General features: G+C 44.3%; 1 protein-coding gene across 1 annotated transcript in view; it reads left to right on the top strand.

Moving 5' to 3' along the window:
* Positions 1-27,016, top strand: part of LOC111231901 (rootletin-like) — a 32,715-nt gene extending 5,699 nt beyond the window's left edge. The window contains exons 4-36 of the mRNA XM_022759173.1: positions 5,690-5,857; positions 5,946-6,029; positions 6,838-6,944; positions 8,021-8,165; positions 8,624-8,730; positions 9,284-9,490; positions 10,396-10,492; positions 10,681-10,770; positions 10,869-11,000; positions 11,104-11,303; positions 11,784-11,966; positions 12,393-12,537; positions 12,643-12,789; positions 12,877-13,107; positions 15,063-15,256; positions 15,755-15,882; positions 16,261-16,430; positions 16,556-16,735; positions 17,023-17,157; positions 17,248-17,391; positions 19,479-19,717; positions 19,796-19,955; positions 20,051-20,218; positions 21,456-21,840; positions 21,939-22,063; positions 22,257-22,377; positions 22,468-22,631; positions 22,715-23,155; positions 23,867-24,016; positions 24,105-24,305; positions 25,208-25,339; positions 26,009-26,188; positions 26,342-27,016. Of these exons, the coding sequence (XP_022614894.1) occupies positions 5,690-5,857; positions 5,946-6,029; positions 6,838-6,944; positions 8,021-8,165; positions 8,624-8,730; positions 9,284-9,490; positions 10,396-10,492; positions 10,681-10,770; positions 10,869-11,000; positions 11,104-11,303; positions 11,784-11,966; positions 12,393-12,537; positions 12,643-12,789; positions 12,877-13,107; positions 15,063-15,256; positions 15,755-15,882; positions 16,261-16,430; positions 16,556-16,735; positions 17,023-17,157; positions 17,248-17,391; positions 19,479-19,717; positions 19,796-19,955; positions 20,051-20,218; positions 21,456-21,840; positions 21,939-22,063; positions 22,257-22,377; positions 22,468-22,631; positions 22,715-23,155; positions 23,867-24,016; positions 24,105-24,305; positions 25,208-25,339; positions 26,009-26,188; positions 26,342-26,422 (5,541 nt within the window). The 3' untranslated portion in view covers positions 26,423-27,016. The remainder of the gene's footprint in view (positions 1-5,689; positions 5,858-5,945; positions 6,030-6,837; positions 6,945-8,020; positions 8,166-8,623; positions 8,731-9,283; positions 9,491-10,395; positions 10,493-10,680; positions 10,771-10,868; positions 11,001-11,103; positions 11,304-11,783; positions 11,967-12,392; positions 12,538-12,642; positions 12,790-12,876; positions 13,108-15,062; positions 15,257-15,754; positions 15,883-16,260; positions 16,431-16,555; positions 16,736-17,022; positions 17,158-17,247; positions 17,392-19,478; positions 19,718-19,795; positions 19,956-20,050; positions 20,219-21,455; positions 21,841-21,938; positions 22,064-22,256; positions 22,378-22,467; positions 22,632-22,714; positions 23,156-23,866; positions 24,017-24,104; positions 24,306-25,207; positions 25,340-26,008; positions 26,189-26,341) is intronic.
* Positions 27,017-27,436: the final 420 nt, after the last annotated feature.

Below are 27,436 nucleotides of genomic sequence, written 5' to 3'. Positions count from 1 at the left end.
TTGTACGCTGCATTGTCCTTGCCGGGGCATTTGTGTTAAGTGGTGCAAGGCCAGACACATGCTTGTGAGTAACACAGCATGTATTATTAGTTTGGCTGTATTTACACAGCTCACTTGTATCCCTGTATGCCATCACGGCAGCTGTCCCGTAACCAAAACGTTCACTCCATGGCACACAAGACGCCCTCCCATCCGCCTCCCCTGTCTCCCTCTGTTATCCCACTTATTGTGTAATTTACAGTCAGTGATGACATCATAAACAGCTTTCACAATCAGCTGGGGCTCTTTCACAGAGTCAGCACTCAGGGGTAATGGTATGTTGAGATGAAAATAGTAAGTTTTTTGGGCAGCTTGGGACGATGGACATCCGCTCCAGCTGTGTTTAGGAATCTGACAGATAGTGCACTCCATTAATTCCCTTTATTAAGCCTCTGGGCCCAGGCCAAGCCAGGGAAAACGATTGCAGCTGTAACCCTTCACATGCTGGCTGGACTGTGCACTCATGGCCAGATGTCGCCCTGGGTGATCAGAGATAGAAAGAAAGATGTGGACTAGTTGCTGGATAAGCCTGGAAATGTATTTCTGTACAGATAAACAGGTATGGATAAACAGTTGCTGGTTTTTAGTTATAGTAGAAGCGAGAAAATTCCAAGACATTTCTCAAAAACTCAGTGAAAGATAAATGAACTGTGTGTTTATTGGACGGATCTCCAAATGTTGTGACATATTTGGTCAGTGAGAGAATATCATAATCATAACTTGGTAACTGAAATGGATTGGATTTTGATCTACCACATAAGCAAAGCAGCAACTTTTGGCCAAATACCAAAGGCTTCACAAGGGCCTTGAAAATGATTCTCTTGTTGCTTGTTGGCAGATGAATCAAAGCAAGAATTATCCCTTGATGTTGTTTGAAATATTTATCAAAAGAGACAATACAAGGAGTGGCACAAATCATAAATATCAAGAAATATAAAAAAGCTAATTCAAAGCACATTTTAAGAGGCTGAAAAGTCTTTTACTTTGGAAACATAAGCAGGGCTCAAAACAAGATACTTGGATATGAAAAAAAATAAAAGGAAACCATAGCAACCATATGGAGGCATAAAACATGCCATGACACAAGGGCTGTTTTTGTATAAATTGCATCTTGAACATTATTGCAAAATTGGCAGTAGATTACCCTCAAAGTAGTCAGGGCGAGCGAGTGTGGATGGATTGCGGCACACGCCCAGCCTGTGGTGCCCACTTTAGCAGAAGTATGTGGCTGCGGCTGTTACTATTAATGTCTTCCGTCCCACTAGAAACAGATAGATGATACCCCAAAGGCTTCTCTTCTCTCTTCTCGGCTACTCATGTTACCTGACTTTAAAGTCAAACATTAAACACACTTTTCAGTTCTTTTTTGCATGTCAAGAGTGTCTAATCAAATGTGAAGTCTTGAACTGACTTGAGTGTGTGTGTGTGTGTGTGTGTGTGTGTGTGTGTGTGTGTGTGTGTGTGTGTGTGTGTGTGTCGATTTTGTACTGCATTGTCCTTGCCGGGGGCATTTGTGTTAAGTGGTGCAAGGCCAGACACATGCTTGTGAGTACACAGCATGTATTATTAGTTTGGCTGTATTTACACAGCTCACTTGTATCCCTGTATGCCATCACGGCAGCTGTCCCCGTAACCAAAACGTTCACTCCATGGCAACAAACGCACAGCAGCTCCCCATCCGCGCTCCCCTTTCTCCCTGTTTGTTATCCCACATTGTGTAATTACAGTCAGTGATGATACATAAACAGCTTTCACAATCAGCTGGGGCTCTTTCACAGAGTCAGCACTCAGGGGGTAATGGGTATGTTGTTGAAGTAGGATAGTAAGTTTTTTGGGCAGCTTGGGGACGATGGACATCCGCTCCAGCTGTGTTTAGGAATCTGACAGATAGTGCACTCCATTAATTCCCTTTATTAAGCCTCTGGGCCCAGGCCAAGCCAGGGAAAACGATTGCAGCTGTAACCCTTCACATGCTGGCTGGACTGTGCACTCATGGCCAGATGTCGCCCTGGGTGAGTCAGAGATAGAAAGAAAGATGTGGACTAGTTGCTGGATAAGCCTGGAAATGTATTTCTGTACAGATAAACAGGTATGGATAAACAGTGCTGGTTTTATATAGTAGAAGAGGAGAAAATTCCAAGACATTTCAAAAAACTCAGTTGAAAGATTAAATGAACTGGTGTTATTGGATCTCCAAATGTTGTGACATTTGGTCAGTGAGAGAATATCATAATCATAACTTGGTAACTGAAATGGATTGGATTTTGATCTACCACATAAGCAAAGCAGCAACTTTTGGCCAAATACCAAAGGCTTCACAAGGGCCTTGAAAATGATTCTCTTGTTGCTTGTTGGCAGATGAATCAAAGCAAGATTATCCCTTGATGTTGTTTGAAATATTTATCAAAAGAGACAATACAAGGAGTGGCACAAATCATAAATATCAAGAAATATAAAAAGCTAATTCAAAGCACATTTTAAGAGGCTGAAAAGTCTTTTACTTTGGAAACATAAGCAGGGCTCAAGAAACAGATACTTGGGATTGAAAAAAATAAAAGGAACCATAGCAACCATATGGAGGCATAAAACATGCCATGACACAAGGGCTGTTTTTGTATAAATTGCATCTTGAACATTATTGCAAAATGGCAGTAGATTACCTCAAAGAGTCAGGCTACATTGGGATTGGGCACAGCCCACTTTAGAGGGCTGCGAAGGCTGCCCGAGAGCGATTGTACTCCGAGGCAGATCGTAAATAGCAAGGGTGTTCAGTGAGCACACTTCTGGGCCCCCAGTAAGGCCTGTAAGCCCCTGAGTTAGGGCAGATGGAGGACTGGGATTACTCGCCTCTCTCTTTTGCCTTTTTACAGTCACCGCTGGATGGGTGTGTTGAGAAGAACAATGAGTTCAAGCTCACTTGGAGATGAGGGTGATGAGATTTAATGATGCAAGCAGAGCAAGGGAGTTAGATGGTAGTGTAGGAGAGTTTAGTGAAGGTGGGGGTCTCCACAGCAGACTGTTATGGCGTCCTCTTGGGAGCTTCCTGAATGGAGCATGGCTAATCCAGAGCAGCCCCCGGCCTCCTGCTTTACAGCTGACTGGGGAGAAACCATAAAAAAGCGTCCTCTCTGTAGTGTGTGGAACAGGGGCGAGGCGCTGGCAAGAAGCCCACACACTGCAGCTATGTATGAAAAAGCGCAAACAACCCTCCTCACCGGGGCAGAGTCGGGACCTTTAGGACTTGCCAGGGACACCTGGTCACTGAGTGCACAGCGCGGCAGGGAAGGTGTGGTCTACAGCAGCGACAGTTGGCGACAGATAAAATGTGCCCCTATAGAAAGAAATCTATGAGATCTGTTTAATTCACACGACCTTCCAGCTCAAGGGAAGTTGCGTTGCCCCTCCAGTGCAGGTGTTCCGATGACATCTTTCGTTTTAGGAAGACGACACAGAGAAAATACGAAAAGTCAAGTTCAAAATGAGAAAAGTTCTACTTCACTTCCAGACTAGAGCTTGCGGTAATGACATTGGCCTTCATGACGGTTTGCAGTTTGCAGCTCCAGAAGCTCCACAAGTTTCACTGTGTGCATCGTTTGTGACAGTCTTATCAATTGCTAATTTGTTTTAGGGATTGGTGCAAGCAGACAAAGTTTTGTTTAAATTCAGTGTGAAAACAGGACTGTGTCTTGTACTATGTGCAATCAAAACATCAAAACAGGAACATTCCCATGAAAATGTTACTCCATAGCACTGCTAGTGGTCAAAAACTCCACATTGTACCTTTTAAAGTATAACGGCAAGGGCCTTTAATGAACCATTATTATCTAATCAAAGCACTTTTTTTTTTTTTTTACGTAAGTGGTTACTGTTATAAACCTTGTGTGCTCTGGCCATGTATTGAAGGTGTATTTATAAAGAGCATGCTTGTTAGTGAGGCAGTGTTATTGCTTTAGTTGTGCCAAAATACTTGAAAAGATGCATATTCACTAATGCTCCACACACAGCTGTTTCCAGGAGTCCCTTTAAACACAGCTGCTGCAGTTCTGTGTGTTTCAAACACTCCGCCCATGTTGTTCCTCCCTTCTCAGTCTCTAAAGCTGTCACCTCAACAACGGGCAGTAAAAGAAGCTTTTGTGCTCTCCAGGTCCTCAGAGAAAAACACCAAAAGCACAGAGCCAAGTGCATGATGGCCGTTAGTGGAGTTTGTAGTATAAAATTCTGAAAAGGACATTTGGAAATGTGTTAATAATGGTGGCAAAGTGGCTGGGTCCAGTGTTGAACAGTGAGACTATTGTCTTGGCTCTCTTGGAGCCTGCTGGAGAGATTAAGCACCCAGAGAAGAGATGAGGTACAGAAGAGAGGAGGGAGGGAGTGGGTCGCAGGGTTGATTTGAAGGGCTTGGATGGTGGTTTGGAGTGTGTTGCAGGGGAGGGGGCTCTCTTCCTCTCTTTTTAAATGAGAAGTCGGCAAGGGCAGCTGGAGGCACGCAGTGTGTTGTAGTGCTCTAGGGCCATGTGGTTTGTATTAGTGAGGACAGGGTGTCTGGCACCAGGATAGAGAGTGGGTGGTGCAGAGGGAGTTTAGGTTGTGTGAGGTTGAGAGGTTACAGGACATTTGGATTTCAGATATGGGAGAGGATATGAGATTCCACCATGAGAAAGACCAGTACATTTGTATATCTTTGTTTTTAGATGCATTTGACAGATACATTGCACACACACACACACACACACACACACACATACACACACAGCCATACACGCATTAACCAGTATACAGACGTGCTGTACTTGGACATCACATTAACACCTCACCCCACCTTTAAGCCGCTGTTTGTCCAACCCTCACGGTAAATTAAAACTGTAGATCTGTAATTTGTCTGGTCACTATTGGCTTTTTGTTCCTGTAGGGAAAAGCAAATATTTTAAATCTCATCCTCAGTGATATCATTGAATCATGTGATGATAGTAGATACCAGTCATGAGTTGTGTATTGTTAGATCTTTTTTGGCATGAACTTGCTTTCACAGAATTCATTGAGCAAAGTTCCCATGCAGTAACTTCATTTTTTTTTTTCTCAAACACAACCCACCCACTGTTGAAAACTGCTCAATGACTCGTCTGAACGCTAACTTACCCTTTAGCCCAACTATTCATCATTGGTGCATCCAGATAAAACAGATGAGATAGACTAGAGTTACCAGTTTGTTAAGTACTCCCAGTCCAGCACGTTTGGAGCGGAATAAATCCTTTGTGAATGGTGGGATGGACTCACAGTTCGGCGCAGTTAGTATTGATCTACTTTGCACGTTTCCATTTTCGCGTTTATGTTTCCATAAATCTTACAGTGGGGGCCACATTAACATTTTCACTTACTCTGCATTTATTATTGTCACTGTAGTAGTCCAGGATAACAGTGGTTTTATACTAGTCATTACTTATTTTCTCCTTTCCAAACTGAGTGTTGAGCAATTGTAACAAAACAATTTCCCAGCAGCGATCGTTAATTTCTTTCTGATTCTGATTGTAAACTAAGGAGTTATCTCAGGGCTGTTGTAGTAGATCACATTATACGTACCATCCATGTTAATGTGGAATATCGTGTCATGTTGTCCAGTTTGCTGAAGTTCATTTGTCCCCACTCCATCCAGCTCGATCAGATACTGATGCTGCAGTCGGCGGTGGACTCGGACCAGGAGAGTGTGTCACCGGCGGCCCTGCAACTGCAGAACAAGGAGAGAGCTTACAGACAAAAGCTGCAGGTCTACCAGGAGGCCCAGCAGAGACAAGCCCAACTTGTTCAGAAGCTGCAGACCAAGGTGACTAACAACGGAGTTCACACTTCAGAGTGATAAAGATAAAAGTTCCTTTGGCTCAACTGTGCGCCTTCTGTTTGTTTTGTACCAGGTTCTTCAGTACAAGAAGAGGTGTGGGGAACTAGAAGAACAAGTGCTGGAGAAGACTTCAGAGTCTGAGAAGATGAGATTGTTGGTAGGTCTGGACTGTAGCATCAGGACTGCTTAGATTTAAATCCTCAAGACCTCTAGGGTCCTCTAGAGGCGAGTCTGCTCCTTACACCCAACCACCATGTTTGGAACTGACCGATTAACTAATATTGCCTTGCTAGCATAATTAAAGACTCATTAAGCAGTTTCCCATTTTTACAGTATTAGGTTCTTCAAATAAAAAGTGTAGTCCAATAATTTTCGTTGTTACAGCATTACCATAATGTCAGCATGTCACAAAATTATTTTAAAGAATTAAACTCATGTTTGTTCCATGAAAGCAAACGTTTTCGTTTTTGTTTGTTTAGTTTTTTTTTAACGCATTAGAATTCATTCAGACAGAACTGTGAAACATCATATCTCCCCGTGACAACTTTATGCTCATTAGTTTGAATCCACGTGTTTGTGCAAGCATGACTTTAACAACCAGTAAAGGAATCGTGCAGAACTGAAACGTAGGACACGGACTCTTCATGTGGTGACTTGAAGATTTTGCGCTTTTATTTGAATATACTTAATTCTTCCAAATATTATTCTTGGCTTTGTGGCTGCCAAAGAGAGTTTGGCTTAGCAGGTTTCCACTGTAATTATGTTGCTTTATAAATATTAGGTAACTGCTAACTTACTACTGCTACCATATAATGAAGTGTTATCAGGATGCCAGTAGTGGTGGTGTGTGTGTGTGTGTGTTTGTGTGTGTGTGTGTGTGTGTGTGTGTGTGTGTGTGTGTGTGTGTGTGTGTGTGTGTGTGTGTGTGTGTGTGTGTGTGTGTGTGTGTGTGTGTGTGTGTTCAGCTGCAGGCCCAACACCTGGACTCAGCCCAGCGTCAGCAGCAGACAGAGCAGGATCTCAACATGGCCGTTCAGGATAAGTCTGCTCAGCTGGAGGAGGAGCACAGGAGGTGAGGGATGGGCACCATGCAGAGCAGGTAGCCGGGTTACCTAGCTAATAAATGAACTTGCAGCTTCTATATTCATAAATAATACAGTTTTCGAAAAAGTTTGGAATTCGTTTATTAAATTCCTTTCAAAGTTTACACTACATATATTATACGAGTCTGGACAGACGTGGATGTAAACTGCAACTTCACTGGCAGAGGCATGCGACCGCCAGGCGGTAATTCTCGTTCTTTTTCTGTTTCTCGTTGAAGAGCAGAAATCAAGCCGAAATATTTTCTGGGAAATGTGCAGACCAGAGATATTCCCTGCAGTTCCTTGAGCTTTCCTGCTGTTTTTCTCCCTGCCCCTGCATCAGGGGGGAAGGCAGAACCTGGCTTTGGCAGATAATCTCAGGATCCAATTTGTCAGAGAAAATTAGTGGGGCTTTGTTGGCCCTCTTCTCCAAAGCATTTTAACAATGCTTCACATTAAGTACGGGCCTACCGCTGCACCTAAGGCCGGATTTTAATGCCCAGTGATACATGCAGTTATGGATATTTATTTGAAATGCCCACAGCAGAAACTTTGCCAGGATCGGATCCTTTTTACTGGCTAAAAACATCCCTCACTGCAGCTTTACCAAGCTATATGAACCACAGAACTTTGTAATGCAAATGTAATGTAGAGATAAATCTACAGCTAGGTTTTTGCTTATTATTGTGATTATTGAATCCCTCTTTCTCTACGTCTCAGCTCCCTTTCAACGCAATATCATACCATACATGCAAACACGGGTTTGGCTCGGCCTCAGACAGATAAGCAAATATAGCAATGTGGCGTGCTTTACTGTAGCAGCATGCGTGTTGAGTGTGAGCATGATGTCATACATACATTTTTGTATATGATCTGGTTGAAATTAAATCTAAATTGACACAGACGTTATAAAACGTTGGTTGGCGGGGCTCAAGTGATAGAGAGAGACGTATATATATGAACGATAGCGTTTGGGTGCTGTGGCAGGTTTACAGCAAAGGCCGTCATGACAGGGAAGAGGAGCCAAATGGTCTTTTGAGTGTCATAAGCAGCTTGTTATTTCCAGGTGTGCCAGCCTCAGTCAAGTAAACTCCATGCTGCGGGAACAACTGGAGCAGGCAGGCACCGTCAACCAGGGGCTAACGGAGAGCTTGTGGAAGGCCCGCAAAGACGTTGAGCTGTGTGATACTCGTCTGCGGAGAGAGCAAGAGGTGAGAAAAACCACAAAAATGAAACGCTTGTGTCAAAAAAGCAACAGGGGAAGCTCAAGTTTATCCCTTTTCTGCACAGAGATTGTGCAATTAAACTCCCGTTGAGTTTACATGGGGTAGGAATTCCATTCATAGCCAGTTTCGTCAATTCATTCTCATTCCCTGTTCATTTCATTGCTGTGATTTTTGAGTTGTTGTTTCCTGTGAAAACATTCCAACTGCTGAGGGGGAGGAAAATTTTGTGCAAACAATCTGGTGTTCGTGCTGGAAATGGGCTACATCTGTTGATTCAGGGAAATCCAATTATTTGTATGTGTGCCAGTGAGAGTCCTAGAGTTCCAGTATTTCATCTGTTTGATATCACAATAAAAATGAGAGGTGCCATCATTTGCTGTAAGCAAGCCTTTACCACCCACCCTAGAGTCTCCAGTTCCCTTGTCGTCTGCTCCTCTCTGCAGACATGTGCCTCCCGGTTGAGTCGCGAACAGGCTCGTGTCAGAGCTCTGTGGCGCCAGGCCTCCTCCCTGCGGAGCACTTTCACCCAGCTAAGGACTTTCACTGACAGGTGAGTGTGGCACGCTGCCAGGATCCCTCCAGCAAACCAGGATTCCACAAGAACCCCCACCTCACAGTCTATTTCTCTCAGCCGAGGATCAAAGTGGAACAGGTCAACGGGGTCGCCGGTCCCCCTGCTCATTGTTTCCTCACTGGGGGGACAGATGGCTTAAGGTGTCTCTGCTCGCTGTTGAAATCATCCATCAGGACAAAGCTTGAGCCCTATGAGACACGGCCTCCATCATGTTGAACCTCTGCGAGCAGCGCTGAAGAGTAATTTGCTTTAATAGTAATAATTTGATTGCTCGGCTCATAGACAGCTGTGATCAAGCCAAAGGCTGTAGTGTAACTTAGTGACAACACTTCAAAGTGAATCTTGATGCCAGAGCGTAATCGCAACAGACGTTCATCCTTTTCAAATACAAACAGACTGTTTTTTAATTAGGCTAATGGCTCACAACTGTGAGACTGCAAATAGCATGTCATGTTCCCTTTCTCTGTCGGAGCTGTCGTACGTTATGACTCATTCTGTAAACCGTGATGCACATGAATCTTTTCAACAGGACTCTGTCTGATATGCGCGGGGAGTGTGTCTCTGCCAGCCGGCAGCTGCATGTCGCCTGCATGAACTTAGAGGCCAGAGTGACACAGGAGAGCACCTCTAGTGGTGCGGAGATGTCAGCGCTGGAGAGGCAGCTGAAGGACAAGCTGAAAGAGGCGATGCAGCTTCAGGGTCGCTGGGATGCAGAGAAAGTTGAACTCAACACCAGGTGAAGCCATCTCCACACCTGTCCGTCCATCGGGGGCCTGGCTGTAACAAGGCTGGCTTCTTTTTTCTCTGAGAACGGCAGCTGTTATGAACGACATTGTGTCTCAGTGACTATGAGCGACTAAGAAAAGCCTCAACTTATTTCACAAAAGTCAATACATTTCAATACATCTTCAGTAACTTTGCCCATCACATTAAGACCCAACGTCAACTTAATGTTCTGTTAAGATCATTTTCACCTAAGTTGTATCTAACTGTTCCCACGTTGCCTCCACCTAGCTGAAAATCAAGTCAGGAACTATTTGTAGATAAATAACTGTCTGTTTCTTTCTAATGCCTGAGAAATCAAGAACCTTTGTCCCACTGATACACAAAATCTTGTAAATCCATTGTTGCCATATAACTATGAATCTAATATGAAACATAGAACAAACCCTTCATCCATATTTTTCTGCAGCCTCTAGACTGGACTGACCAGTTAGAAAGAAAAAGGCTCAAATAAATCAAACTTAAATAGAAATTCTGAGCTCCAGGTCACGTATAGTGCAACCATTTGATCAATTCTTCCTATGACTGAATGAAAAGCCAAATTTAATCCCCCCCCAGATGAAACTTCAAAACTTCACATACTGGAGACTTTGATCATTAAAATCCAGCACATCAAGCTACTTCCAGTGACTGCTGCTCTGATAAAGAAGATTCAAGTTTTTCTGTCCCATCTCCCGTGTGTCTCCTGAATGTCAGTGCCTTTGTATTCTGGATCTAAGATGCCTTTGATCTTATCAGGAGTCATTGTTAATCCCCATGCAGAGAACATGATAGTGTTGATGGTCTTTCAGTGTGTGTGTGTGTGTGTGTGTGTGATTTCGATCCCTGTACATTCACTTTACATGTTGGTGTACCTAGAATCCTGGAGCTGTCCGACACGGTGAAGCACCTCCGGAGCCAGAACAGTGAGAAGGATGCCAGCCTCAAGACCATGCAGATCAGTCTGGACAGGATGGTGGGACCCCAGGAATCAGAAGTGGGAGGTGGCAGATAGACGGGTGGTTAAGGGGGCTAAACTGGCTGTAGTCTGGACTTTAGGTTTGATAAACTCCATGACTTCCTTGTCTAGAAGGCTGCAGTCTGGGGAATGTCAGGCTTGCTCTATGTGTGCTGCTTATCTGACCTCAATGGTTTCCTGCCCAGGAGACGAGGAGAACAGAGGATAAAGCGGAGATGGAGGTCCTCCACGCAGAGATCCAAGCCCTCCAAAAGATTGTATGTCATGTTCACCAGGTCAGAAACGAAAAAACGAAGCACTAAGATGAAATATGCAGTTCGTCATTATTCAAGAAATCAATTCCTCTTCTTTTCCTACTCTAACTAATGTCTAGTTGGTTGGCGGAGAAGGTGATAGTAGCGGCTCTGAAAGTGTGTCCTCACCTCTCCGCGGTCGGTCTCCTCTGAGAAACACGACTCTGACGGCTGTGCAGAGCGCTCTCTCCAAGCACCAGAAACAAACACAAGTACGACAAACGTCTTCCCCCGCTTTTTGCTTTCTCAAAACGACGCAATGATACATCATTCAGGTGTCGTAACCTATCGACCTATCTCACATACAAACCGCAGGATTTGCGCGCATGTCTGGATGCCGCTCTGGAGCAAGTGGACACGCTGCGTATTCACCTGCAGGAGAGGGACACCGAGAGGAGAGAGCTGGAGCAGAAGATCCAGGAAGCAGGGAGGGAAAATCAGGAGGCTAAAAAGGCCTTAGAGGAAAGCCTCAGACACAGCAACAGATGTTGCCGCTCACTGGAGCTCATCTCCAGGTACATCCTGATCATGTAGCTATTGTCCTTTTCCTGAATTGTGTCAGAGCTTCAAAACTGTAGATAAAAAGTAGTGACTTTTGTACTTTTGCTTAGTTGTGTAATTCTCTTAAGAATTTTCTAGACTTTGTTTTGTTATTTGTGAAGTTGCCATTAGGCCTACGTGTTGTTTTTGGAAAAAAAAATGTAAGTGTTGTAATGATTACGATAATGATGGCAAATATTATAGTTTGGTTTTATGTTTAATTAAGCATCATCATTATCAGAACGTATTTAAGTGTACTGAAACCTCTCCAAAAACAATGCTTGTATAACATTGTAGAACAGATGTTTGTTATGTTGATATTGGTTTTAGAAAAATCAAGTGTGTTGATAATGCTGATGTTAACGATCATTGTGCAACAATTGCCCTCAACATACTCTCTCTCTCTCTCTCTCTCTCTCTCTCTCTCTCTGCCTCTCTACCTCCATGCCTCTCAGTGAGAAGGCCAGCCTGGAGAAGCTGCTGTCAGGGCTGCAGCAGGAGGCGGACTCCCAGCGCGCCGAGCTGGAGGTACTGCGGGGCTCGTCGCTGGAGCTCCAGAGACAGCGGGACTTCTTAAGGCAGCAGAGGGAGGATCTGGAGATGCAGCTGGCACGCCAGCGCACAGAGGCCCAGAGAGGGTACAGCATGAGCACGAAAGAATGACCGTTGCACAACGCACATCCCGTCACTCGCGATTGTTTTCAAGCTCCGGTTTGTTTAGAGTTCAGATCAGTAACACATGTCATTCTCCAGATGACATTTGGATGAAAATGTAAATGATTTACATTGCATTACTGCACTCATGCAAGAGGGAAACTTTTCTTCTCTTTAGGGGGGGTTCTTTTGCTTAAAAAATTTGATTAGCTGAGAATTGGAGCAGGGCATGCTATATAACAAAAAAATTACTCCCTCAGTGTTGTGGCCTTTGGCACCAGAATTTCTACATCTTTCAAAGTGGAGATGGATTACTCTTAAGGGATTTTGTTCATACAAATAATGTGTGTGTGTGTGAGACAGAGAAACAGAGTGAGAGGATCATGTATTTGATGCATTTTGTGTTTCAGTGACAGGAGTCTGGAGGAGCTCGAAGGGAAGCACTCTTACCTGCGACGGGAGCTTGTGACAGTGAAGGAGAATCTGAGTCACATCACACTGCAGAAGGAAGTGTTGGAGGATGATAAGGCCAGCCTCGCTCTGGCTCTCAGCAAGGTAGACTTGACTGCTATGTCAGGCACCATGTCTGGTTGCCTGATCTGGATTATTCTCCCTGAGGGTAGTTTGAAATCCTTCTAATATTTATGATGCACTCCACAGATGGAGTCCCAGAGTGCGGCGCAGGAGTTAATCCTCACCAAACTGCAGAATCAAGAGGCTGCACTGAAAGATTCTCTGGCCAAAATGGCTGCCCTCTGCGAAGGCTTAGCCAAAGACAAAGTGGAACTCAACCGTGTTCTGCTACAGGTCGGTAGGCGAGCAGTTGCCTGGTAACACTGATTTTAGGCGAAAGTTGAACGGTACGTTAGCTGAACGTTTTGTTTCCCGTTCCAGACAGAAGGTGAGAAGGCAGAGCTTGGTGAGCGTAGACGGGAAGCTGAAGCGGAGCGGGCAGCAGCCAGGGAGGAGACGGCACGGGTGCAGCAGGAGATGATGAATCTCCTCGCTGAGAAACAAGCCCTGGAGAGCTCCCACAGTCACTTACAGATTCTCTGCCAGAAGCTCGAAGCAGAGCTGAGCCTGCTGCAGAAGGAGAACACTCAGGCCCTGGAGCAGCACTCCCAGGTCAGGCACCCCCAGCCATTCACACACTACAGCCTCCATCCTCCCAGCTCCCACCACCTGGGAGAACCAGCGTTATTAATAGCTTTCAGCAGTTTTCACGGAGCTTGTTGTCGCATTAAAATGTGTTGGAGATATCGACACATCTGCCGTGGGTTTTTTTTTTTTTTTTCTTTCAAATGGGATATGGAGAGTAGTTTTCTGTGTTTTATGAGTAACATGGGACATAACAAGCAAGGGATCTTCATGAACAAATGTGAACTGGAAAAGATAAATAGATAGGCATATAATCCATCCAGTGGGATTTTGTGAAAGAGCCAATAAATTAACACCTAAAGTATTTCCATTCTTCCCTCAGCAGATCCAGATCTCCTTGTTTCATCCCCTGAAGAATGAAAAGAATCCTCTCCTGTTTTATTTCCTGTTCTGAACGTGAAACCGGGACATTCGTGTTGAGCGCAGCGAGAATATAACAAACCTAAACAATTTGACAAATTCCATCCAAACATTTTTAGATAGGTTATCTGTAAAAATAAATCAGCCGTGTATAGAACAAGCCCTGGAGTGGCCTCCATTGCACTAAGCTCATGTGTCATCCCCTTATTGGGGCGCTGCTCACTTCCATAACATTGGTGTAATTCATCCACTTTAATATTTACCTAAGCACATGATGTCTGAAAGACACATGTGCTAATATTTAGTTGGTATGAGTTCATTTTAGTTTGTCCAAAATCAAATTACTCTGATTGTTGCTTTTCAAACATTCTGTTGCAGTGAAACTTTAGAGGTTGCAGACGCCCGTTATAGACTCAACCACTGTGTGATGGTGTGTCAGTGACGGGCTTCAAAGACGCAGTATATCAGGGAAAGCGCCAGGCCACTTTGAGTATATCTTTCCAGTTTCAGAACAGAGCTTCATCACTGTTTGATTCAAACCAGAAGACTAACCCATGAAAGAATAGACATCTTGGGATATATGCTAATTCCCTGTCTTGCTAATAGATGATAAGCTGACTTACCTTTGGATAGAGCCAGGCGTCTCTGTGCTCCCAGTCTTTATGCTAAGCTAACTATGAGGCTCTAGCTCCATATTTAGCATCATCTTACAGACGCAAAAGTAGTATTAATTTTCTCATTTATCTCTTGGAAATGAAAGCAAATAAACATATTTCCCAAAGCATCAAAAAATATTCCTTTAAATGACATTGAAACCTGTTTTACTATGAGCTTTTTTTAGCTGTTTTCAAGATTGAATTACTGAGGTCATTGACATACAGTAACTTAAATAACGTGCAAATCTATCATGTTTTCATTTAAGTGTGATTTTCATAGTAAACTGTGAATTTATAGAATGAGGAATCCCATGAGAAGCCTGACCTCGGTCCCTTCAGACATCAATCTGTTCTGGGAGTTTGATAAATGTTGAATAGAAGTTCCACACGAACTGCACATTTGCCCAAATCATTATTCACGTTGCTAGATATAGGTCCTGTGGTGTGTCATAATTATTTAAGTGGTAATTGGAAAAACAATCATAACCCCACAAATCATTTTTTGTTTTGCTTCAGGCCATGCATTTCTTATGGTCCTGCAGTTCGTATACACCGTCATGAATCACGTAAAGTTTGTTTAATTTATGCTTCATAACAGCAAAAGGAGAAGTATAGAGAGTTCAGTATTAGTGCGCCAAATGTGGCGGCATGAAATATAGAGGTCGGGCGGTTCATTCTCAATCCAACACACATACATATTCCCAAGCACAATGTAGTTCCTTTAGGCTGCTCCGGCTCCTACTCATCAAAGATTCGTTTCTCATAGTTCTGTTGTGTAAGTGTGTAAGCTATATTTTAATTCAAACAATGGTTTACTATTTAGTGCTTATCGCTGGCTGCTCGGAGGAAAAAGTATAAATGAATTGCTCGATGGCATTTTATTTATTTGCGTGTGTCGGTCTCCAGGTCAACAGGCAGATGCAGACTGTGTCAGAGGAGCTGTGTGCGTGCAGGAAGGAGCTGGAGACACAGACCACAGCCCTAAAGAGAGCTGCCCGTGACAGGGAGGAGCTGGCCAAGGACAAGGCGGCTCTGGATGTCAAGCTAAACTCCGCTGACCGAAAGGCCTGTGGTCTCACGCAGGAGCTGGTTGCACTTAGGTCTGAGTGTGTTTGTGTACGTGTGTGTGTGTGTGTGTGTGTATTTGTTTGTGCTGACTGACCTCTCAAATCTCCGGGACCCAATTTCATATTTAAAACCAGTTTTCCCAGTTTGTTTTCTGCAGTTGCAATCAGCCCACGCTACAGTAAAATAGTTTCTGACTTCACTGGTCAGGGTTGGGTTCCGGCATGCATCAGTTATGGTTAGGGTTAGGTTAAGAGTGTATGGAATGAATGTAAGTCAGTCCAGTGTCCTCGAAAGCGTCATAAACAAGGCAGTGTGTGTTTGTTTAAGTCACACCAACTTCCAATGTGTATTTAAGGTCACTTTGACTTTTTAAGCAAATTTTACCTTCTAAAGCACAGCCAGTCTCGTGTAACAGGAGTCTTTAAAGTAACATGGTTTTATTTGGAAACTATGCTCATGATGGATCATTGGATTTTATGACCTTCTACACCTAGTGGTTCAAAGGTCTTTTTTTCACCGCTGTGTTCCAGAGCGGAGAAGGAGTCCCTGGAGACGGCTCTGTTTGAGAGCCAGGAGCTCGCAGCGTCTCTGGAGACTGAATACACCAGGACGGAGGGGGAGAGGCGCAGCTTGCTCCTGGCTAACGAGGCCTTGACGCGTGAGTAGTCCCTTTCCTCAGAGACCCCACTGTCCTCCATGCCAAGCCCCCTGGCCATGAAGCCTTTCCAACAGCCCACTAGAGATCCATATTTCAGCTGTGAGCTCTGCAACAGCTGGGCTGCAGGATCACTGGAGCTGTTTTCTCAGCTGACCAGGGTCCCACCACTCCACACAAACACATGGATCAGATAAGTGTTGTTAGGCTAGCATATTCCACATGAAGACATGGATGAGTATCCTCTATAAATAAAACTCCAAATAAAACTCCAAATAAAACATTGCTGATCCTGGATCATCATCCATGTGTAATAAGTGGCTCCATCAAACAAACTGTGTGAGTTTTTGAATCGGGGAATGGGTTCGTTTTACTGTCCAGGTGATGCTGCTCGCATGCGTGTAGATGCTCAACACCAGTTTGCACAAGCTGTACAAGAGCGTGGTAATCTGGAGGAAAAGCTGGCGCAGGTGGAGAGGAATGCCCTGCTGACCCTGAACAACAGAGAGCAAATTCACAGAGAGCAGCTCGAAGCTGAACGCAGACAAAAGGTACAGCACGACTTACAGCGGTAGGTTGGCTTTGACGGAATCGTTTATGATACTTTAGTTTTACATTAATTAATCAGGTTTGTGTGTGTGTGTGTGTGTGTGTGTCTGTGTTTGGTGGTTGTTAGGAGCAGCAGTGTGCGGAGCTGACAGTTCAGCGGGAGCAGGCTGAGGAGCAGCTGCGTAGACAATGTGAGGAGCTGCGTGTGCACAGCCAGCAGGAGCTGCAGCAGGTGCAAGAGGAGCAGGCCAGGCTGCAGCAGGACTTCAACCGAAGCCTCCTGCAGGCTGAGAGTGAAAAGCAGCAGGTGTGTGGTGATCGTCATAGGTTTTTCATGGTTTTTTAGATTGTTTATGATCCTTCAAATGGTGAACTGTGTTTAACCCCATCATGTGAAGTTCTGTCATCATAGTTTCCCATCAAAAGCCATATGTCTTGCCAGTATCCTTATCCAAGACACAAAGTCCATTCCTTGTCCCTCAGTGGAAGTTAGAAGCATGATAGCTTCTGTACTTTATGTCCAAGTCCCCATGGCTAAACTAAACCTCTTCTTGTGAGCTAAATGACCCTGAGCTTGTCGTCTGTTGTACCCAGGCTTTGTCCCAGAAGGAGGCAGAGAAGGCTGCTCTCACGGAGAAGCTGACAGCCCTGCAGCAGGACTTGGTCACAGCAGACATGGAGCTGGAGCGCATGCAGAGGGAGGCACTTAGCAAACAGGAGCAGGATAAGGTAAAACATGACAGGGTCATATTAGCTCCGGTCCTTTGTCTTATATATAACTCCAGCCAGTCGATTTGTGTGCGTCTGTTGTGTTTGCAGAACGCGATGGCTCTCCTTCAGTCTGAGCTGCGAGACTTACGGACTCAGTTTGAAGAGTCTTTGAACTCCAACGAGAACAGTAAGACGAGTCTAAGTGAGCAGGTCAGAGAGATGAACCAACAGAGAGAACATGCACAGCAGGAGGTGAGATCATTCAACAAGCTTGTCATCGTGCGTGTCTGTTCAGCGGCACCAGTGTAAACGACATATGCGAGACTGATGTCAATCTTTAGTGAATGTTAGGATCTCGATTTGGGCAGAGGAACATAAAGAATGTCACAAGATGAGATGAGCAGATTTTGTTTGTACAGTAGGATCACTGACATGGATAGGAAAGTACAGGCTTGTTTGTATTACCTGAGGCCTCTGTTGCTCTTGCCGGTGCCACAGAGCTTTATTAGCATCAGGGTACCATCAGGTGCAGTCTGCAGGGCCGAATCCTACAAGGAGAGGTGGCGTCCACTCTTGAGACTCTTGCTCAACTCTCGCTTTCTGTGTCTTTTTCTTGTCAAGTCCACTTGAGAAAGATTTAGTTCAGCTGACCTTAATATAAACATAAAAGTGCAATTAGGCTATAACTTTGGCCCAGTGACATACCTCTCCGAGCCAAATGAGAGCCATAAATCTCAACTCTTGGGGTTGCTTGAGGTCGGGATTCCAGGCACAGGGTCGCCAAGCGTTTTAGTGAATTAACAAGCTCACAGTCACCTCATTAAGATGTAACTGCAGAGTTGTAAGGGCCTCACCATGCCTTGATTTAAAAGCCTGGTTTTCCAGGAAAAGTGGATTGTTTATCTGTGTGGAACTTTTTGGTTTCAATAAAAAAAGCAAAAAAAAAAAAAAAATGAGGATCATCCTGTCTTCGCTCTGTCTCCTTAGTCTTGTCAAAGTATAGTGGATGAGGTTGTGCGGAGCCAGAGCAGAAGAGTTTTGAGGTTTTTGGACAGCCCTCCCTAGTACCGTATATCAAGCCAGGCTTCAGCGACACTGTCATATTTGGCTGCCACCCCCCTGCTCATTTCCTACTCTGATTATTTTCACTAATCCTATCTTAGGATTCTCATGTCAGATAGTGACAGAGCAAGAGTGCGAGTGTGTGACAGAGTTAGAGAGAGCAAGAAAGAGGGAAGAAATCAAGGGGAAGAAAGGGAGAAGCAGAGGGGGAGGATACGGTCCCTGGTACCATAATATGAAATCAAAGTTTGAGTTAACCCCTTGTGTAAATAAGCCAGTGGGGGAGTGTTTATTTTCTCCCTTGCAGCAGCGAGAGGCTGGCTCCACTGGGACTGCAGGTCCCCCTCTCCCATCCATATAACACAACACTGCTGCCCTCATATTCTCGGCCCTTCTCCTCCGCTCCCCACCCAAAAAAATCTGATAAAATAAAGTATAATTGGCCAGATCAGCACTGGCTTGTTTTTTCTCACATTAGAGTTTATGAGAAAGAACCATCCTGTGTGGCCTCTGAACATAACACTCCTCCTTTCTCCTCATCCTGGTCCTCATCCTCCCTCCTCCACCCCGTCTCCGCCTCTTTCCTCCCCACCACCTCGGGGGGGGGGGGCTGCTGTTTATCATGTTCGCTCTCTGTAGATTCTTTACACTGTGAGCCACAGTGAGGAGATGGGAAGAGACAGCACCTGGCTACGGGCCCAACTGGCTCTTATCCATGCCCAGATAAGCTCTGTCCTCCCTGTTTCTCTCGCTGCACACATGTTGCTGTAAAGCAGAATATAGGTCATATAGTATCTTGAGACTGTGCATATAGCACTTAGAATAGGAGATGCTGAGGATTAGCTTTCAAACAAAAGAAGCTCTAATGCAGTATCTGATCCAAAATCAGTTTTGCAGTATGCTGCAAAGGATTTTTCCTATTCAATCCTGATTATTATACACATGTGTTTGAGCTTTTTGATGTATTGTACGTAACAGCTTGATAGAAGTTTTTGATGAATTATGAGGATAAAAAGAATTTTGTGTGCGTTGGATGTTTTTATTGGATTTATATTGAAAACAGGGAGGTTTTTAAAAGCAGTAAGTCCCTAAAAACTGTTTCATCAAATAACTTCAGGATTAAGTTAACAACCAATCAAGAAACCAGGAACAACAAGAAAGAAACTATAGTATTTCTATATGGGAGTTATCTGTTATTCTCATCAATCAGGTAATAATAATAATAATTATCATTATTATAATAATGCCTTTCATTCTCCCTTAATCTACACATGAAGTTAGAAGGCCTTCGCTGGCAGCTGCAGCAAGCTGAAGATGGACTTGTTAAAGGTCGAAAGGAGCTGATCGAGGCTCACAGAGAGCTCCAGGAGTGTGCACAGGAGCGGGACAAGCAACGAAAAGAAGCCCTGGACCTGAAGAGGCTCTTGGGCGATGAGACCAGAGAGAAAGAGGCAATCCAAGCCTCTAACCAGGAGCTGAGAGCTTTCATCAAGAGAGCGGAGAGTGACAACAGCAGGTGAATTGCTGTCCCACGGAACTGCAGATTTCCTGTGAATATTTTCTTTCTTGTTAATCGTAAACATTTCTTGACTAGCTTGAGACGAGCTGTGGAGGAGAGGGAGCAGAAAGTGGCCGTCTTAGAGGAACGTAGGAGCTCCGTTGACCAAGAGGCAACCGCTTTACGGAGCAGTATGAGAGAGCTGGAGAAGTCTCGCCTGCAGGCGCGCAGAGAGCTGCAGGAGCTGCGCAGACAGGTGAAGGATTATTGAGGTCACTGCTTTCCATCTGATTTTATTTAAAATGAAGGGATTACTTTAAAAACAGTTTTGTGCCCCGTTAACTCGAGCAGGTAAAGATCCTGGAAGGCGAGAACGGCCGGCAGAAACAGGAGCTGCGAGAGCTGCAGGCTCGGGTATGTCAGGAGGAGCAGAAGGAGGAGGAGGCGCGTCGCGAGGCTTTTACCCTCAAACAGAGAGTGCTGGAGTGTGAGGCTGGCAGAGACGCAGCGCTCAATGAGGTAGAAGGCTACCGGCAATTAGTCTGTGAACAACATGCCAGAGCAACTACTCTACCTTTGCATACATGCATGAAGAATACCTGCCATACTCATGCAGAGACAGAGCACATGAACAGAATTATTATATTCTACTGTAACAGTGACGGGAAATCTACGTTTTTATTTTATTACTAAATCTTTTGTGAATATAAGTGAACAACAGTACATTAAAGAAACTCACTAATTTTGTTTAATTCTCAGAACATTCAGACATGAAAACAGTAAAAATGTGTCTTTTGATAAACAGTGCAGCAAAATGTTTGGTATTGTATAAAGTAGGGTTTTTAACCTCTTCTGTCCGTAACCCCGTTTTTAGGGGTCCCCAAATTCTCATGACCCCAGGCAGTTAGAGTGTCTTTGAGTTGTCAAGTGAATGAATGGAATATTTTTCTTTTCTGTCTCCGAGAGCACGGAGAGAGCAGCTCGAAATGCACATTATTATGATATATTTGAAGCCCGTTTAATGCCTCCATTTTTAAACTAAATCCAACAAATCTCAATGCACCAGACTTTGACGTGTCCTGTGACCTTGTCTACATATCAAGCGCCGAGCCCTGAGGCTGAGAAGCTCCGCGTTAAAGAGATAAAGACGATCAAAATTCCAATGTATATTGTTGTTTTAATTTTATGTTTCAGTCATAATTATTGTATCTCTAAACTTATCTCTTTATCTCTTCCTTGTGATACAGTTTAGAAAATATTTCAGTGAACTCGACGAGCTTATCATCTCAAAGCACATTGACCCATTACAGAAACCACGTTCCTTATTATTTACGCTGTTAAGTGTCGGACATAAGATAACACTCAGTATTTCTTACATTACCGAGCTGTTAATCATTCATGTAGTTAGAACTACAGTGTGTTCAGCCACCCGTCCATATTTGTGCAACCGTAACATCATTTTGACTTGATGGAAACCAAACACAAAAGAATTAAAGCAAGTGAATTACATTTTTACATCTACAAAAAAACTACAAAAGAAATTAAGTGGTTTAATGTAGAAAAAAATTCAAGGTTTGATCTGACAACTGTGTCCATTTGTGTCATCAATTTGTAAAAGATTATAAACTCGCTCAAAGCACCTCCGTTATGACATCATATTTATGGTATAATCCACACTTTCTGATAAATGTACACATGACTTGTAGAGAAAATCAGGTTTGCCCTGTGACAGCTCTGCGTGCTTGTGTTTGTGCAGGTCGCAGGTCTGCAGCGTTGTTTGGTGGAAATTGAGACAGTGGAGCAGCAGAGCCGGGAGCTGCTGCAGGAAAGAGAGGCTTATCATCAGCAGAGTGACCAGCGGCACAGAGAAAGCTCTGCCCAGCTGGAGGAAGCACTAGAGGACGCCAAGGTCCAGGTTAAGGAACTCTCCGTTCAGGTGGGCCTCGCTGAAAGTAAGGTTCGGGGCCTGGAGGAGCAGCTGGGCTCGGGTGACGCCAAACGCAAGGACCTGGAGCTGAAGCTGGCGGGGTTGTATTCAGCTCTGCGTCGCACTGTTGGCATCGGCCGTGCGAGGCTTTCAAGCAAACCTGCGTCACGTAGACAATCTCCCTCTCCTTGGAGAACCCATCTGCAAGTCAGAGGTGTGCTTATACACTTTTGAAATAAGGTGTCGTGAAGCCATTTTTTTTTTTACTATAAGCAAATGCATTAATGAGTGTGGTCTCTCTTTTTCTTTTAGGGGGAGAGAACGTGACAGACGCATCAGTGTTGTCTCGTGGTGAAGATGTGGAGCTGGACATAGACACGGTGCAAACAGCCCTGCAGGAATTCCAGCAGGAACTCAGAGAAGCACAAAGAGACAGGGTACATTTGAACTTAATAACTGTATAAGTGAATATAGAATAAAACCACACACTCTGAGTGAATGGGATTGTTGACATAAAGTTTTGCTTTTCAGGGAAAACCAGCTCAGAAAATTCACTTGTTAAATGTTTGGTGATTATGTTTTAGCAGACTGTTTGGCACTTTTTTAATTTCATAAACATGTATTCTTCAGGATGAAGCCAAGGCTCAGGTGGTCAGTCTAGGTCAGCAGGTGACAGAGCTCAAAGGCAGCCAGGATGAGTCGTCCACTCAGCTGCTACAACTACAGAAGTCCTTGAAGCAATCAGAGCAGGGTAAGAAAACCAGTGGCTCCTGTAGAGAAACAGTAAATATCACTTATTAACTCTGTCGGGACACACAGCATATTGAACATGTTTTTACAGGAAAAAGAGAGATGGCAGATCAGTTGCACAAGGCGCATACATCCATTGCCTTGCAGGAGGAAGTAGCATGTCGCACGGAGCGGGAGAAGAGAAGTTTTGAGGAGGAGGTAACTCAACTCAGGAGTTGTCTGCAAGCTGCCGAGGTTGAGTCCAGGGCACTGCAAGTATGTAAAAATAAGTCTTGACTAAAATAGCAAACGCCATCTTGAAATGGAAACTGATAAAATCCCAATCAATTCCTCTACAGGACAAGTTGGAGCTCTTGCAGGGCTTAGAATCTCGTGCGAATGCAGAGCAGCGGAAGCTGAAGGAGTCTCTGGAAGCCGCAGAGAATAGAGTTAACCGCCTGGAGCTGTCTCAGCGGACCCTTGAGGGCGAGCTACAGCGGGCCCAGCTCAGGGCGGCAGAGCTGGATGCAGAGGTGGGGGCGCTGCAGGAGAGACTGACAGACGTGAGGAGGAAGCTGGGTGAAAGCGAGGACCGGTGCGCAGCGCTGACGGTCGGTGAGGAGAGGCTGAGCGCGTCTCTGGCTCGAGCTGAGCAGCACGAGAGTCAGCTGAGAGAGCAGATCCACAAACTGTCAAACTCTCTCAGTGACAACAGGAGCAGCAGTGGAGCCCTGCAGGAGCAGATAACACAGCTGCAGAGGGCTCTGACTGCCAGCGAGCAGGACCGAAGGCTGCTGCAGGTACATCCATCACCTGATTACACTCACCGCTGAACAAAGTGAAATGCTGTAAGTGGAACATACAGGAGCAGGTTTTTGGGCAGACATCCATTTGAGGACAAACATTTCTCCATTTCCGTTTACATAAAATAAATCATCTACACCGTGTATTTTACATTTTTAAGCCTCTCCTCTCTCAACGTGATTGTGGATATTTGAAAAAAATAAAAATAAAAAATGTTTGATGAAAGTTCAAAATAAGACGAATAGCCGTGCTTCCATTGCCATGCTTTGATTTACAGTGGGGCTATGTAACCTTCTCAGCTCCAGACTGAGCATTTTTATTTACATTTGCTGCTGTGGTTTTCCTGAAGGACCTCAAAGATCGAGCAATAAAATGCTCAGGCAAGCTCATTAATTCTTCCAAGAGCTTCTCAGGAGAGCTTTCCGGTCTTAGTTTGGAACTGGACTTTAAAGATACTGAACAAACAAAAACATGACATGCTTATTGTAAATCTCCTGATTTGCTCAAAAGCTGTTGGCTCGCTGCAGTAAAAAGCGAGAGGAAAATCCAGAGTCTTTCCTGCAGCTTTCAACAGTATGTCAAGAACTGTAAAAGAGAGAATAGAGCGGAAGGTGAGAAGTGGAAGGTCAGCGTAAGTGCAAAAATGATGTTTTGATGAAACTGTGTGGCTCACTGTGTCGTGTATTTCAACATGTGTGTGCCCATAGGAACGTCTGGATAAAACACGAGACACCCTCTCAGAGAGTAAACGGCTGAACCACGCACTAACAGAGCGGATTCAAAACCTTGAAACAGCCCGGGAGGACTCGGAGCTAAAATATTCTGAGCTGGAGAAACACAACAGGACGCTGGGGGAGGTGAGTTACATCAAGGTAAAGGTGTAAATGAAGGTGTAAAAACTGAGGCTCACTATTTTGATGTATGGATGATCGACCAATGTCCCAGAGCCTGAAGCAGCGGCAGAAGGCTGAAGTGCAGGCCCAGGGCAGCTCCCAGCAGCTGCAGAGGGAGAGGGAGGAACTCCAGGACAAGGTCACCGAGCTCCAGAGCTGCCTGCAGAAACTACAAAGTGAGAGAGCAGAGATGGAGAGAGCGCTGACACGCCTCGGTAAAGACAAGTCAGCACTCAGAAAGACACTGGAGAAGGTGAGCTCTCCTCTCTGAATGGCTCAAAATGATCTCCTTGCAGTCAGTCATATTGGAATATTAATGTTCTTAGGTATTAGTGACACTGACTTATCTTAAAAAATAAACTTTTTCTGTGCAATGTGCTTTATTTATAAGGCACTTTACAATATATTCATCGAAAGATAACTGCAGCAATTTAATATCGCACCTCCATAAAGTTGAAGGACTTGGAGGTCAAGATATCCCGACACTTCTTGGCCCTAAAAAACAGTGGATCCTACAGATTTTCCAATATCTTCAAGCAAAAGTTTCAAATGAAGCACGGACTCAGCCACAGGGTCAAAAGCTGTTTCGTAAAGGCATTACCTCCCCCCCTAGACATACATTAGACTTTTGGTCAGTCAGTCAGAGTCCTGCTGCTGAATATGAGGTAAAAGATCTGAAATATACGAGGAAGCCAAACCACAAATGGCTTTAAATGCAATTAAAGTCATCTTAAAGTCAATTCTACAACTGCTGGAAGCCGTGGTGCGTAAAGAGGCCAGGACTGAAGTAATGCGTTTAGTGTTGGTCAGAAGCCTTGCTGCCACATTCTGGACCCAGTGAACACATGCAGCTGCCGAAGCATAAAGACACAGAAATGGGCAGTTACATGAATCCAGGGGAGATTATTTGAATACTTTATTGTTTTATTATGCTGTAGTTTAGTAATATTATTTTCTTCAATTTTCTTCACATACATCTTTGTCGCTCATTGTACAAAGTGATCCTATAGTGATGGAAACATGTAGGCGGACTGTGAGAACCGAGGAGAGTCTGCGCTCGCCTTCTGCTACACGCATTACAGGGAAGCACACGAGTGCGGAGCAGTCGTGGTGAAGTTATGTGTGTGTGCCCCCCCCCACTCGTGCTGTTCTCAGGTGGAGATGGAGAGGCTGAGGAGGGAGGAGGAGGCGGCGTCAGCAGCCAGAGAGAATGAGCGGCTGGGGCAGACGGTCCGCAGCCTGGAGCAGGAGCTGGATGAAAAGCTGGAGGAGGTGCAGACTCTGCAGGTGAGAGGTCGTGGGATCATGGCAGATGTAACATGCACGGTATATGAACAATTTGTGCTTGCTATCACTAATGAAATACTTAAATATTGATAACTAATACAGAACTCTTTGCCAAAACCATGCCAGTCAAACAATATCCTGAAAGCATCGGTGTCAAACCACATGAGATATTTCTGACATTTAGCAGATAGGAAACTGAGAGTTACTACACCGTCACATTAGACATCCCATGATTGACAGGTGACATTTCCATAAAGGTTTTTTATCTAGTATTTACATATTTTTACATTTACATGTCTTTCAATTTCATCATCCGACTAAGCAACAAACAAAACTCTTACTGGAGCTCACGTATATTTTAAGAATATTAAAACGTGTTTGTGTGAATCTGACTCCATTGAAGTTTCTTGTCAGTAGCTGCATGAAAAGGGAAACTGCTACTGTTACAATCTACGTTAAGTTTACACCTATCAAAAAAAGCTGCCTTCCACTGACACGTGGTTTCCAGTTGGCCAACTTGCCCAGGTACGAAACCTGCGGGGTCAGGGTCATGACCCCGGTAACCCCCAGGCTCAGAGAACCTCCATCTGTTCAATCACTGATTATAGCTGCAATAAAATAAAAAATAAAAAAAAAACTTTCTCAAACTCTATTTTCAACTGTCCTCAGGCCCAAATCTCTCAGCTGGAGCACGCTCATGCACAGCGCCTCCTGGAGGTCACAGCCCGCCATCACCAGGAGCTGGATTTGGAGACGGATCGTCTGAGAGGCAGTCAGCTCCAAGCAGAGCGGGCCTTGGAGACCAGGGAGAAAGCACATCGCCAGAGGGTCAAATGCCTGGAGGAACAGGTATTTCACTTCTAAGTGTCGACAGTCTGTTGGGAAGGTTGTCTTCTTCTTCTTCTTCTTGTGTCACGGGTTTATGTCGATGTTTTGTTTTGTGTTTCTCTACCTAACTGCCCCTTTTTCTTTTTTTCTTTTTTTTTTTTTTGTTTACAAAAGGTGCTGACTCTCAAAGAGCAGCTGGATCAGGAGACAAGAGGATGGCATGCCTGTTTCAGTCAGATACAGCCCGGTGTGTAGGCAGAGAGCCTGCAGCGAAGTATGTAGCACCTCCGGCCTCCTCATTCACTGTTCCTCTGGCAGCTTCCCAACAACGTTATGTTACAAGTCTACGTCCACATTTGGAAAGCCCACACACACAAACACACTCCCAAGGCGTTTACTCCCACCCATGCACATGTGCACACCGGATTACATTAATCTGCAGGAAAACTCAACAACAACAAACAATGAGTGTTTTGTTTATAAGTGGACTGGATGTGCCAAATTGTTTTAAGGATTTCCTCTGGCTCGCCACAGTTGGCGTTTCTAAGTCTGTTTATGCTGTGTCATTTTATTTTTTTTTAGGAAACAATGTGATGAAAGGTTTCCTCGGTTGGAGCTTTATTCTTCTCTCATTTGTCGTACTGATCATGCACCAACTTTATATGTCACGATCACTGTTTGTGTATCCTAATGAGAATATATGTCCAAATATTTACAATAATTGTTTGCAGATTTCAATTGATTTTTCCTGGTGCTGTGCTTATTAGTGTTTAAGGCTTCACGAAGGTTTTACAGCGTAACACATTTATTTTATTATGTATTGCATTTCACTTAATCTTGTGTGGAAAAGTTGTGGTTGTTTTTAATAAACTGCATGTATCAGCGCACAGTTGTAAGATTCTAGTTTTCAAAAGAGGTTGAGATGTGATCATCGGTGATGTTTATTCTGCTTGGCCACACAACTTTGTTATGGAAAAAAAGTTTTGTGTGAACTTTGCAAAGGACAGCACTGCCCCTTCATGGCATGTGAGTTCTAGGGTTTGGTTCGCACCATTAAAAGCCTTTGTGGATTTAGTGTTGTGGGTGAGAGGATGACCTTTGCTCTCTATCGCCAGCGCTGTCTTCAGTGTTTTCTCTTTCTTTCTTTCTTTCTTTCTGCAGACTCCAAGTCTGTGGGATCATCATTCTTTGAAAGTTTCACTTTGCGATCCTTCTGTAATCCCTTCACAACCCTAAAAATCCTGAGCTAAATATGTGGTCTTCCCTTTG

This window comes from Seriola dumerili, unplaced genomic scaffold (assembly GCF_002260705.1).
Source record: "Seriola dumerili isolate Sdu_G_001 unplaced genomic scaffold, Sdu_1.0 BDQW01000321.1, whole genome shotgun sequence".
Taxonomy (NCBI): domain Eukaryota; kingdom Metazoa; phylum Chordata; class Actinopteri; order Carangiformes; family Carangidae; genus Seriola; species Seriola dumerili.
Note: the sequence above shows the minus strand (reverse complement) of the source record. Positions and strands in the feature narration are given on the sequence as shown.